General features: G+C 34.6%; 1 protein-coding gene across 1 annotated transcript in view; it reads left to right on the top strand.

Moving 5' to 3' along the window:
• LOC144967288 (osteopetrosis-associated transmembrane protein 1-like) overlaps window positions 1–12159 on the top strand; it is a 12566-nt gene extending 407 nt beyond the window's left edge. The window contains exons 1-6 of the mRNA XM_078904343.1: window positions 1–55; window positions 3821–3935; window positions 4496–4620; window positions 5478–5615; window positions 7014–7179; window positions 7860–12159. The exon at window positions 1–55 is cut by the window's left edge and continues 407 nt beyond it. Coding sequence (XP_078760469.1) covers window positions 1–55; window positions 3821–3935; window positions 4496–4620; window positions 5478–5615; window positions 7014–7179; window positions 7860–7966 — 706 coding nt within the window. The 3' untranslated portion in view covers window positions 7967–12159. The remainder of the gene's footprint in view (window positions 56–3820; window positions 3936–4495; window positions 4621–5477; window positions 5616–7013; window positions 7180–7859) is intronic.
• The last annotated feature ends 2841 nt before the right edge of the window (window positions 12160–15000 follow it).

Consider the following 15000-nt stretch of genomic DNA (forward strand, 5'->3'; position numbering starts at 1 on the left):
CGAAATGTGTGTTGAAAAGTATGTCATCACCACATCCACATACAATGACCTTGTGGTGAGTATTTGAACTTAGTACCTCTATGTTTTTATGTTTTAAGTAGCTACGTAATTTAAACCAAATTTGGAGACTGGTATGGAGTTCCAAGACAATCAAAGTAATCGCTATTACTATTACTATAATTATTGTGACACCTTCCGAACGTTCTTCAGGGTAGCTTCACTTACTTTATATTGTTATTCATATTCATATTCTGTTGATCTTTTGTCAGAGGTTGATTATTTATTCAATTTGTCAACTTTTAGTAGCATTTTAAAAGCTGTAGAACAAACCCTGATTGATTGGTAAAAGTTTTAAATTTCCTAATACTAATATTAATCGAAGTGGCAATTCGGACCCGAGTCTGAATTGCTTCCAGTGGCAATTCGGACTCATGCCACAATGCGCCTGCGCAATCACTGGAAGTGTCGGAAGTGGAGGCTGGGTCAAAAGTGAAGCGTGATGGGGTGGGGGGAAGCTGCTCGTTCTCAGTTGTCAGTTGTCAATCGGTAGGAGGGCGAGTGAGCTAGCAAGTCACGTTTTAGAACTCCCGAAGATGACTATATGACTATACCTTTAAAAGCGGTGATCTATTATTCCCCTTTGTCTTACTTTTTCTTGGGTACTTTTTAATTGTAATTCTAGAACTTTTTACTATCCAATTTCTCCCTTTTTACTAGCACTGATATGACAAATGTGTTGCAAGCGCCTTAAAAAACAAAACAAACAAACTTAAAAGATAGATCTAAATGTTCGTGGTCTTTGGAAGATTACAATTGTAGTAGCTATTGTTAACGCTAACAATAAATTTGCCCTCCCATAGATAAAAGAGTCTCATTGTGTAATGATTGGAAGATTTATTTGATTTGCCATGAGCATGTTGCAAAAGATACATGCATGACATATCTACATTATATATGTTGCCATTTGCGGCCGCGAAAAAGTGCGGGGAAAGGAGAATAATATTACTTTGGGAATTGAGCGTTTTATTTAAATGGCAGTATGGGTCGGGCTTTGACAAAAGGCATTATCTTAATTCTTTTTTAATTTAAAAAATATGCTGTTTTATTTCTAAAAATTATAATAGAGACAATTCTTGGCAGCAAACATGCAATAGAGCCCCGCCACTGGGGTAGGGGCAGAGTAATAATATACGTCTAATATTAATATTATTAGATAAAATACTGGACTAGGTGCCTATTAATAAAATAAGCACTGGTTGAATACAAAGAGAAAATGATCAACTGGTAATGGGATTGGGGATAACCCACAAACGACCGAGGCGCTGGACGCAGCGGAGAACATGGTGATACGAGATCAAAGAGAAAAAGCTGCCGGCTCATGGGTTGTGGAAATGGTTGTTGGCGGAGGGGGGGGGTGGTGTGTGTGTGTGTGTGTGTGTGTGATTATTCTGTTTTTAATTACTTAGAGATACTCATGAATGTGTGTGTTTAGGAAGACCAATATGGTTTCTATAACTGCAAACGGAATAGTAACTGAGAGTTTCACTAATGATACTATTATGATAAGTTCATCATTCGGGCGCATTGCATTGCAGTATTCTGAATCGGAGAGCAATTGGAGACTATTCAGACTCGACCCTGGTTAGCAACGGAGTTCTATTTAGTTTAGACTCAAGTCCGAATTGTCACGGGAAGCAATTCAGACTCGGGGTCCGAATTGCCATGGGAGGCAATTCAGACTCTGGGTCCGAATTGCCATGGGAAGCAATTCAGACTCGGGTCCGAATTGCCACGGGAAGCAATTCAGACTCGGGTCCGAATAGCCTTTTCCAATATTAATATGACCGTTGTTTTGGTTCTTGGTTGTTGAAGTATTGAAAGGTAGTGCAGAGCAGTCCTGGTTTGTTTTTGTTTTTTCTATTAGCAATTAGGGTTAGCTCGAGTACAGAGGGGTTTTTTTTGTTTTGTCTTTTTGTTTTTGTTTTTTGTTTTTTTTTTGTTTTTTGTTTTTTTTTTGTCTATTAGTATTAGGGTTAGTTATAGATCGTAGTAAAGTATTTTTTTTTTCTAATAGGACTACTAGTACTAGTTACTAGGTTTTATTTTTTCTTAGGGTTGGTTAAAGGAATACTTGGGTTGTTTCCCTCAGCTCCAGGAATGTGCGGAAGGCCTCCGCTATTAATTAGATGTTTTGTTTGCGATTCATTTTTACCATTACACCCAAAATGTTTTCCATACGCTCTTTTTTTGGTATAGAGCATAAAAATTATGCCAAAAAAAAAACATCCCAGACAATCTTTGATTTTAAAAAATAAAAATTTTGGGAGGTGGGGGGGACCCTAAGCCTCCATTTTTAATTTGGTGGTACTACTTTTTATTTACTTTTGGGGGCAAGATTCCCCGAACCACTTTTCAATTTTCATATTTTTAAAAACATTTTCAGGGAAGATCCCCTGAGCCCCTCCTTCCATCATTCAAATTCAACCCTTAAACTGTTACAAAGCAAAGAAAAAAAGACAGAGAACATTAAGTCACCATTAGAAAGTCTGCCAAGAATAACAAAAGGGTCTAGAAATAGAAATCCTACCAAAAAAAATTGGATGGCCACCACTGGACAGTGGTTTTTCAATGGCATTGCTGCCTAATTTGAGACTATACGGGGAATCTCCATAGATATATACTAAAACTTCGATGGGGATGTTTTTGGTGTGTATATTGGCATATCTCTAGATTAGGTACACATATGGGCATCAAATAAAATAAATCTACTGGCAATCACAGGAATCCTCCCAGCAAGGTTAAACTTAAATTTACCGAGCAAAGTCAATACAAGACAGTGAATGTTGCAGTTAGTGCAGAAAGAGAAAGAATGAAAGGATGTAGAGGGTATTATATCTAGGATACAAAAGAAGAAATGACACACAGCCGTGAATGAACTCACATGACTTTATGCATGAAATCAGTTCACAACAACTTAGTTAAAAAACAAATTCAAACCAGTACTCACAATGGATGCATTCCTTGTACAGTGTGTCACAATGTGGCACAGTTCTCACCGCCATCTTGCTTTGTTTACTCCAAGACCCAAGGTAATAACCCACCTATTTGATGACAACACTACTGGGTTATGAATCATGAATGAGTAAAACAGGCTGTATTAATTTGTTTGTTATACTATTTCAAGGCATGAGATTTTATTGACAAAATTAAGATTATATCTCTGAAATGTATTTTTATTCAGATTGTCTCTATTGCAAAACAGTTCAATTAAGATTATGAAGTGGTTATTCCTCAATACTGATGGATTGGGTCAAGTGTCTTCTCATGATGAAACTTGAGTAAGCATGACTAATGGCTGTTCATCAGTACTGAAGAAATATAGACTAAAAGAGTGTTGAAAGGAATGCCAAACTAGTCATAGAAAAATGCCAAACATACTGAAAAATCACATTTTAATGCATAACTATTTCTGCTAAAATGTACGTTTGAGTACAAATGTGAAACTTCGGTTAAACAAAAAATTTCTTAAGAGTCAACCCTTAAGTTTATTTTCTTTACCTAAGTTTACAACTCAAATATATGTTGCTAAGCTGGTAAGTTACTTTATCTGGTAACTCCACAAAGAACAGGCCCTGATATTAGAAACCTCAGCTGTGTAATAGGATAAAAGAGTTCCAAAGGAGTAACTATGTAAAAATTGCAGCAAATCTGGATTTTGTGAGCCAGGTCATAGTTTAATTACTTAACAGTCCAAATATACTATTCATGAAATACCTTTGACTTTATGTTCTTTTTCTTTTGTTTTTTTTTTTGGTGGCAGATGGACAAAGACCTTGATGAGTGTCGCACTAAGTATATGAAGTCTGATCGTGTACAGATTTTCCCAATGGTTGAGGACAATATGGATGCGATCTGGAGCAAGGCTGATTGCAAAAGTAAGCTTAGAGTTAGAGATGTAATCCTTATACAGTTATCATTTTTTATTTTTGTATATATTTGAATTTTGGATCTTTTAATTATTTTGTGAATAAAAAGGAATATGACCTGGTAATTGATTTATTATTTAGCTATGTGTATGATTTTGTATAATGCTTGCATCCTTTGCTGGAAAGCTTTTTGTGACCAGTTCATCAAAGCATTTTTATTTCTTGGGCTTGAGCTTTTATATAGCGCAATATCCACTAAATGTGCTCAAAGCGCTTTACAAGGGGTCCCTGACCAACAGCAACACGTAACATGTAGAAAGAGACATGATGCCTGTTAGGCGATATTTAAAAAAAAAATTTCGGACAGAGACAACGCTGTTAACGGCCAGGTACTCATTTTACACTTGAGTACGGTGAGAGAATGTGAGTAAAGAGCCTTTTCCAAGGACTCAACTATGCGCCAAGTGAGGCTCGAACCCAGGACCTTCTGATCCGAATACGAGTGTCATACCACTAGACCACATAACATTTTTATTTCAACATTTGTATGTATATATTTTTATTTCAAGGTTGTTTTGAGGATCTGTCAATTAACCACACCACCAAAGCTGTGACTTACAAACAACCTGGCAGTGTCACAAGATTCATGGAATTCTACAATAACTTGTCTATTTGTATGAATAGTAGCCTTGAGGTTAGTGCGTACTATCACAACTATGAATTATTGACCATGATATACTAAAATATGATGTTTACTCTGCATTAAACACTGATAATTTGAAATTTGAAGACCAACACTAAATAGTTGTAAGGACTAATGTTCCAATTTCTGTGATATAAAGAAAGGTTAATTTGACCTATAACATTTAAAGGATGAAATTGTTTATATATATATAATATATATATATATATATATATATATATATATATATATTATATATATTTTTTTTTTTTTTTTTTTTTTTTTTTTTTTTTTTTTTTTAAACAAAATTATGCCCTTTTGCCACATCATGAGACATCGTCGAAGGAATATAGATAATTCACCACTCGGCCACTGCACTCCCATATATATATATATATATATATATATATATATATATATATATATATATATATATATATATATATATATATATACATATTTTTTTTTTTTTTTTAATTTTTAAAAATTATTTTTATTTTATTTTTTTTATTTTTTTATTTTTTTTAATTTGTTTGTTTGTTTTAATTTATTTTTTTTAACACTCTTTTAAAGTTTGAATCCTGTTATTATCAGTGTAATCCAGTTTAAACAGCAATAAAGGATTGATTGTTTTTGTATGAGATAAATTTCAACTATATATATGTCGATTGAATGAAAGTCAACAATGCTCTCAGCTTTCTCCAAAACAGCCCTTCGAAGGACCACTCATTATCCAAATGGATGCTATAAAGTTCTTATGCTTTGGCCGTTGGTGACTCTTGTTTTTTTTGTGTGTTCTCTGATATATCAGGGTTGAGTGTTGAAGTGTAAATAATTTGTCAATACATATAATCTTTTCTACTTCCCAGGCCAATAATTTCCTTTTTGAAAAAAAGGATATTGACGTGTGCACGGTTTGTCTTGACAATTACACAGCATTGAATAAACACTACAATGATATGTCTAGTCATTTGGGAGACAATGTATGCATGGACATTGTAGATAGGGTGAGTATTAGGTAGTACTCCTTACGAGATTGTACTTGTAACTAACACAGTTGATATCAGCCAATGTGTACCTGATAACCCAAATTCTTATGGGCTCATTGTTGTAATGGAAATACTCTCAAACCAACACAAAATATTGTCAATTACAACAATGTTAAACAAGCCCATAATAGACACTTAGATAACCACACCTCCCAGACAGTCGTCATAATGTAAACAATGACAGTGATTGGTAAACATAGCTAACTCCACAGGTTTTACTATCGATGGTATGTGTCTAAATAAGATACCCACTGTTCTACCATTTGATGAATAAAACCAACACAGAAATCTATGTATAAACATAAACGTTTATTATATGGTCGAGAAAATTCTGTGATAACTAGTCACCCATTTAGCGGTATAAAAACAATAACAATGATCGGAGAGAGCTCGATTTCAATCATGTTATTGTTTATGAACAACCAACTATGTTTGTCCGAGCACATGTGAAAGTGTCTCACAAATTCCATGTTTTGATTGGTCAAAAATCTACTGGTTAATTTAGTCAGACCCGCTAATATGTGCACGTTGTTATCAGCAATAACTACAATTGTAACATTTAATTTTCTTATAATTCTCACAACAACTATGTTTTGTAAAGCGCCGTTGAACACATTCAGTGGAGATTTGCGCTCTATAAATTTTATTGATATTTATATTTATGCAATGCAAGCCAATAGTTGAGAAAGCTGCTTGATTCTGACAAATCTCATGGAATAAACTTCCTTCCAAATATAAAAAAAAAACAAAGTCAGTGATTCTAACCCCCTTTGTGGGAAACTTACAAATAAAGAAAATGTAGTAAGTGGAGGCGACTTATTTATGTGACATCAACGCAATACAAAAAGTTTTTCAGCCCTTGGCCTTCATCAGGAGATTTGACACCAGTTAAATTAATTTATTTTATGATGAAACACAAGAGTATGATTTGTCTTTAAACAGGTTTTTTCACCTTGTCCCTCAAATTAAATTATATTTTTAAAAACTATATATTGATAAAGAGATAATAGTTTTACGAAACTCATTTTTATGCTCACCTTCTTTTTCTTATTTGTTTACGACTAAGTAACACAGAGGGTTTTTTCATGTTTGTGGGGGGGGGGGGTTTTGGATAGGATGCCAGTCAATAGCAAAGTACTTTCCACAAGATCTAACAGATCCAGCTACCCAATCACTGCTGGATGGTCAGGGGGCTCAGAAAAAAATCTCAAAACTTCACCCAGGATCGATCTCAATCCTAATGTATGTGAGGCAAGTGCTCTATCAAGTGAGCTATTCAGACCCCCATTGGCCAATAAAGTCACTAATACTGTGCCAGTGATCGATAACACATACACCTTTTTATTTTCTGTCCAGATGAATTACACTCGTCTTATCTGGAGCCACCATTTCAATTGTAGCTGTCGTCCAAGTGAGCCAGCATCTATAATCGTCATTGCTCTTGTCATAGCATCCACTCCAATTTTCTTCTACATTATAGTCAGGGTGACAGGGAAGGAAAAGAAAAAGAAACTTTTGAAACGTAAGTATTAGAAATATTTAAGAGATTTATATGCCGTAAGATGGAGAGAAAAAAGATGTTAAATTGTTTAAAATAATTGTTTCTCAAGCAGCCTTTAGATTTTTCTTCTTCAGCAACAAGATATCAGAGCTGGATTTAGACCAATAACTGTCCTTGAGAAGCAAAAGTCGTGTTGCAATAAGCTAAAAAAAAATAAAAGGGGCTCATTCATTCAATAAGAATTGCAGCTGGAAGACTGTTGAGCTTGTCATTTTCCTATTCTTCACACATATTTTTTTTTTGGTTTTTGAAGGAGTTATATTCAATTCTAATTTTTTTTAAAAATTATTTGTAACACTGTGAGGCAGGATTGTAAAAGGTGATATATATTGTATGAAATGAAAATTTGGTTCCATGTGGCCTGCTGAGGATATGAATGAAGCATTAGGAAATGCATAGATAATAATGAAATTATGGATTGTGGAAATGCACAATAAAAAATGTTCATATTTGTTTTTAACTTAACGATAAACCAATGTTATTTCCAAGGGCAGTAAGCAAATATTAATGTCCTTTTAACGCAATGGAAACAATATTAAACAATAATAACGAGATGGCTTTGATGGCTCGTAAGTAATTGTGTTGGGATTTTTTTTTTTATCATCATATATATATATTCATATATCATATATATTCTGCAGAAAAGAGATTGAATTTATCTGGCCAAAATTCACATGCAAGCAGTGTCCATCACAGCCTTTGGCGTCCCAATAACTACCGCAACTACCACAGCCTTGCAGAAACTTAATAGAGGCATACAGAAGATGTATGCATATTATGGACGGGTGGGTAAAACAGCTGGACCATGTCTTTCCTACTCATAAATTATTTTTTTTGATATAGGGAAGTTTTGATAATCCTGGCAAGAAGATACTGATGTTCCACAAATCAACTGTATGCACTGGGGATTTGATACCATTCATAAGAGATGGAATTTCTTCAAGTTATATTGTGGTATGACGACAGTATATTTTGAGTGCCATATATTTATGAATGGAGTCTTGCTGATATCCATACCTAGCTTTATCAACAAAACAGGTAATGCCTGTTTCACCAACTCCTTGCTGATATCAGTTGACCACAATTTATAAGTAAATCTAAGTTTTCAATTAAAATGATATCCATAATCAAAGCTTAATGAACAAAATATTCAAAATTGAACCACTCTTGTAAAAGGCATCAAATGCCATCTTTAACATTTGTTTATTACAAGTTTGAGGAATGTGTATGGCTTTCAAATTGAGAGTATAATGTAACACTTTCTATATATGACAAGGTCTGTTTATAAAATTCTATTTAAGGAAGAGTCTGGAAGATAAAGATGTTTGCTGTTTGTTATGACCTTGTACTTAAGCCTTTTTCATGAAAGTATTGACTCCAGTCTTGTTGTATTTCACTAATGCTCATTCGTAGAAAAGATGTGAGAGATGCGTTTTGTTGTGATATAATATTATTGTACCAAAATGTCATCGGAAGCAATGAATGATAAAGCTATATATTATCAATATGTACTCCACGCATTTCAATGATGACAGGGTAAGTTTTGTGGAATAGGGAAATAGAAATGGCTCAGCAAGCATTATATTAGAGTCCATGCCGATATAAATGATATTTTTTTAAAGTCAACAAGAAAAACTAATTAAGTGGTGCATTATGTTCAGTGGTAAGTGTGTCAAATGCAGCCCTTAGATGAAGGGAAGAAAAACTACGCATATTTTATATCGTATCATTTAAAATGGATCAAGTGTTCCTTAAATGCCTTTAAAACGCAAGTTACATATATTGAACATAACACATTGCATAATTTATGTTAAAGATATCATGTTCAATGTTATTTACCATGTATATTACCGTTGCTTATTTCTTGTGGCTAGACTGATAAGCATACTGGAAGTCCATGAATAATCCTTGAATGGTACAAACCTGCAAAAGTCATCACTTTAAACAAATTTTTACTTTTTGTTTTGTCTTTTTCTGAATTCAAATTATCTCCCCACTGCTTTACTATTTGTTTTTGACGGTTGTCGTTCAATATAGATAAATAAATGAATTTTGTTGGTCCATGATTTGGATCCTACTGAGGGCGGGGCAAAATTGAGTCCTTTTAACTCTCTCCTTACCAGCCTTTTTCAGGATTTTCCCCAAAACTTCACACCCAGCTAACACAAAAATAGATTTTTTATCACTCAAACACAATAGCAGTACGTTCTTGTGATAAATAATTTCTTTAGCAAAACATGCTCTACAGCACACTGTTCATTTTCTTTAAATTTTATGACGTACAAGAGAAAAATTAATATAAATGTTGGTTGTATCGTAACGACTGTGACGATTTTCCTGTAGGTAAGGAGAGGGGTAAAGGACTCTTTATTCACATTCTCTCATCACAGGGATAAAACGAGTGCCTGATCGGTCATAGCATATAAATTGTAATAGCACTTTACAGTCATTATGTCTCATCCTACAGATAAACTGTTGCTGTTGGCTTGGGACCCCTTGTATAGGGCTGTGGGCATGTTCAATGCGTCATACAAAAGCTCCCTCATTTAAACTTGTGACACAATGAGCAGAAGGGGGTTGTGGTGTGCTCTTTAACTTGCCTGGTGGCATTCATTTCAATTGACTTCAAAGCTGTAGTTTATGGGGAATTAGTGGGTGTTTTGGCCTCTGAAATTATTGTGGCAGGGATTCTTAAGTCTGTTTAAAGCTGGTATTTGTTAAAGTATGTGTGATAGTCTGATCAGATGTCGCACTGGCTGTTTTCAAAACATGAGCAGAAAAAATTATGAAAACACCTTTAATTTTTTTCATCAACTCCACTGTACTGAAATGCCAGTAAATTTGTCTCGAATGAAAATGTTATAAAAGTTTAAACTGCATTTTAATCAGGAAGAATTGCAATATACATTTGCATTAGCTTCAGGGATTTGAATTTTTTCATCGTGTGCCATCTTTTGTCAGACCACCACACATGTCAAGATTTCTTGTCTCAGTTGCCACCCAGTGCTGATGGTTTTCCTGGGTTCCGATTTCCGGGCACGATTTTGGAATCATAAAGAATTGCATTCTTCCCCCCTCCCCCCTTTCCCAAATCAATGTATTGACAGTGAGAATGTTGATATGTTGTGGTGGAACATACAGGTATAGTTTCTCACTTTTCAGAAGTCAGCAAATGTATCAATGATAATTGATCATCTCAATTGTTCTAAAGGTGGAGGTTAGTACAGTAAAAATGGGGCTTATAGGCAATTGTTTAAAACATTTTCCTCTTTTTTACTATACTATTTATCACCATCAGCACTGCCACGCGCACTACATGAACTGTAGCACAAATCACCTGTTGTTGTAGCAACACCTTTAGGTCGTTTCAGAACATAAAGAAAGATTATGGGGTTATTGTAAATTAGGGGAAGAGTTTGGGTGCGCTGAAAAGTGTCCATTACAAAAGTTATATGAGGATCCTAATTCAAAAACAAACATGAATGATAAGTGACATTGAATGGTGTTATGGTGTAATACAAACTACTGTAACCATCGTGTGGTGTGTGACAGGGGATCTTTTCACTGACATATTCCATTGTCTGTATTTCCCTTGAAATTTCAGTCATAATTCACAGCTTTGATTCAACAGAATCTAACTTTATGACCTCATTGTGTCTGAGTTGCACTGTACTTTGTTGTCATATCATATCATTTTAGAGCCGATAGGCTTTAAAAACCTTTAGATGCTCTTTGAAATTTTCATGATTATATTGTTACAATTTGAGTATATGATGATGTAAGCGCTGATCTCTTGCCATTTGACCATTCCTTCATTTATATTTGTGGCGTTCCAATAGGTGGCGTTGGTAGAGCACTCGCCTAAAGAACAACAGGACTGTCATTGATCCCAAATGTAGTCGAGATTATTTCTGACATACCTGTCCAATCAGCAGTGTGTGGGTGTTTAGGTCTGTTGGAGTTATTGTAAAAAGTAGTTTGCAATAGATGTGTCCTATCTTAAGGGTAGCAAGTAATTGCTACTGTCTATTTAAGGCTATAGTAACTGTGATAAACTCATACTCCATTGGCTTTGTGGCTCTAGAAGACTTTTAAATGTATATTTTTGTTGATTGAATAATAAGTCTTTCATTTTATTAAGGCACATAAAAACAGAAATAATGGGAAATCTGCCTCTCACATTATACAGGCCTGTAAATTTGGCAGCATTTCCAGCAGTTTTGCTCCGCTGGAAAAAAAAATTTAAAATTTAAATACTTTTTCATTTTGTTTCACAGCCTATTGAATAGGTAAAATTCTAAGAAAATATTCTGGGAAATGGGGATCTTTGCTCATGTTATATTGAAAAAGCTTCGGCTTCCCAACATCTCGCAGATTTTCAGGCAATTTTTTCAGGGGGCAGATGCAGGCCTGATTATATTTGATGCATTTAGAGAATCATTGTTATGCGCCTTTTTCTGTTGTTGTCTTGAGTTCTATTAATTTATGTATTGAACAAATTTATCATAACAATGAGATAAGATCCACGAAGGTAAATTGTCATACAACTTCAAGACGAAAGATATTATGGCAATTCATTTTCCTGGGTCTTATATCTTTTTTTTTTTAGTTAAGTGCACAAAATTATGGAATGGAATGTTATTTATTTTACAGTGACTTACTGTATTTATGGAAATTAATTAATATAAACTATAAAACGTCGACCTGTCTTGTTTGTTTTTGTTTTGTTTGTTTTTTGTTTTTTTGTTTTGTTAGCATCATGTATATATTACAGTGATGATACTTTTCCGCGGATCCGCGGAAATCCGCGGTTTTCTTTCCTTTCCTCGGTTTTCCTCCTCAGATCCTCGATCCGCGGATATTTCCTTCATTTCCTCCTTTTACTTTTTTTTTATATAATAAATCTTTAAAAAATACCTCCTTTAAAAAAAAATAAAAAAATATATATATAAAATTTCCTCCTTTTACTGGACTCCGGGCGTTTTAAAATTGTACTCAAAAGAAGTCATGCTGCCTACTTTCCTGTGGTGCAAGAATGTTCTAGGTGAGTTTTCCGTTTTTCCGAGACTTTTCCTCCTTTTTGACTTTTTGTGAGTATCATCACTGATATTATTTAGTAATGTGTATTACAAACAATCAAAGTTTACATAAATGCTCCTGTAAAATATATTCCATACATTGGGAGATTTTGATAAATAAGTTGTAAATAATAATTTTGACAATGCATGTTATATACCATTATAAAGTGGGGCCCTTCACTTCCCTTGTCGAGGAGATTATTTGCTCTTTGCCATTCCTCAATGTTGGAATTCCTTACCAATATTTCTTGTCATACAAAGCTCTTCACTTTTAAAACACACGTAAGTCCCTCTTGCTCCAAATGTAGTCAATTGATGATTTGTTTCTTTATGTATTTGTTTATTCCAATTAATTCCTTCATTTCAATGTAAATTGCTTAGTGTCCGTTTAGACAGATTTAAGTTTTACGATAAGTGATTTTTTTATTTTTTTTTTTTTTATTGTCTCAAGTCTTTAATACATTTCAATGTAGCTTTGTGTTGGTATTGGGTGGAATTCTCCTTTAGGATGGGGACCATTCGATTCTTTTCCACTCCTCAGTCTTGCTATCTCTTCTATTCCCCAACAGCATTTGTCCTTTCCACGTGGCTAAGTGTCCATTTGACAGAATTAAGTTTTATGATAAGTGCCTTATTTATTTTTTTTTTTTAATCAGTTCCAGTCTTTAGTATATTTCAATATAGCTTTGTGTGGGTGTTGGGTGGAATTCCCCTTTAGGATGGGGACCATTCGATCCTTGTCTTGTCCACATGCTAGTGTATTGTAAAGTACTTTCCACCAAATGTAACAGACTCGGCCACCCACTCATTGCTGGGTGGACAGGGGGGGGGGGGGGGGTCAGAAAAAATATCTACTGCACCCAGGATCGATCTTGGTCCCTTTGCGTATGAAGCCAGTGCTCTACCAACTGAGCTAACGGATCCTGCCAGAAGTCTGATTGATATTGAATGGGAAACAGTCAAATGGAATTTTTTTTTTTGTTTTTGTTGTTTTTTTTTTATGAGAGATGTCATTTTTCACTTGTAAATCATGTCTCCATTGTTATATATTTTGTCGTTGTTGCAGTGACTTTATCTCTTTTGGCTGTGATATTGTGGCATTATCAGAGTAAGACTTTTAGATGGTTTCAGACTAGGTACAATCCCTTGGATCTTGGATAGCTGGGTCTGTCAGATTTGGTAGGAAGTACTTTGCAATAGACTAACGTCTTATTCAAAGGTATCAAGCAGTTGCCATTGCCATTTCAAGCTTTATATACCAGGATTAACTCTGTCTCCGTGGGCCATAATTGCTCTGAGAGACTACTTTAATTATAAAGTTCTCGGATCTCTCATATCGATTGCTGAGATGGAAACAGACAGAAGTGTTTTTTCACAAAGTTGCAATATATTAATATTGTTATGACGGTTATTTATTTTTGGAAGTATGAAGGCCTGTGTTTTTGTTGGACTAATAAATGTTTTCAAACACGACATCTGGGTGGGGTCCTTTGACCTCTCATGGTAAGCAGGAGGTCCTTTACTGTGTCTTCTATCCCACTAAATCTTTTTTCCAACTTTCTTTCTGTCTTTGTCTTGGAATGGGATCATTTGGTTTTGTCCTGACCCTTGCCGGAGTCGTTGGCTGAAGGAGAAACAATCAAATGTGTAATATTAGTTTCGAGATATGATTTTATTTTCATTGTAAACCATCTCCCTGTGTTTTTGGGTGGGGATCCTGACCTCCCATAGTGGGCAGGGTGGTACATACTGTGTCTTCTATCCCCTTATATCTGTTACCCAACATGCTTTCTGTCTTTGTCTTGGAATGAGATTACTTGCTTTTTTCCTGGCCCTCGTCGGAGTCCTGGCTGGGAGGGTAACAGTCAAATACATAGTTATTGTTTTGGGAGATGATATTTTTTTTCTTTGTAAATCATCTCTCTATTATTATATTTGTTATTTTTAATGTATAATGTAAGCATTTGAGTGTATTCCTCTTTGTTGGATTTTGTGCTTGTGTCCGGATGAGACTTATAGGGGATCTCAAACTAAATATATTGGTGGTGTGTTCTTGGAATCTACATCTGATCCCTATTTGTTCCCAGTTCCCCTATGTCTTACTTTCACTTGGGTGCTTTAATTGTAATTCTAGAACTTTTTACTATCCCAGTTTCTTCCTTTTTACTGGCGCTGATATAACCTAAATGTGTTGCAAGCGCCGTAAAACCCTTAAAAATAAACAAAAACAACATCTCCCTGTTTTGTATTCATGTGTTTTGTTTGTTTTTTTGGGTTTTTTTTGTTTTGAATATATAATGGTTTGTATTGTAAACATTGGAGACATGCAGATAGATTTCCAGTCAAATCTCTACTTTTGTTCCCTGATTGGTGCCGTTTGTTTTGAATTTAGGCGCTTTTTTTTCATTGAAGAGAAGCAGTCTTTTAACAATCCCAACATTTTTCTTCTTGCTTGCACTAAAACTAAAATTGCATAAAAGTAGGTACCACAAACTGACGCATAATCGGTGTTGGTCAAAAATTATTTTAATTAAGACATGATTTAACTTTTTCTGTTATCCGTGTACGTATTTAATAACCCTCTTTGATGATGTTATATGAATAAAAAAGTTTACTTCTTCCCTGTTTAAAATGATGTGTGCGTTTTATTATTATTATCATCATCATCATACTATTCAAGTCACTGAGTGGATTATTTTGACCT

This window comes from Berghia stephanieae, chromosome 3 (assembly GCF_034508935.2).
Source record: "Berghia stephanieae isolate SIO BIC M18660-M18661 chromosome 3, UCSD_Bste_1.3, whole genome shotgun sequence".
NCBI classification, from domain to species: Eukaryota; Metazoa; Mollusca; class Gastropoda; order Nudibranchia; family Aeolidiidae; genus Berghia; species Berghia stephanieae.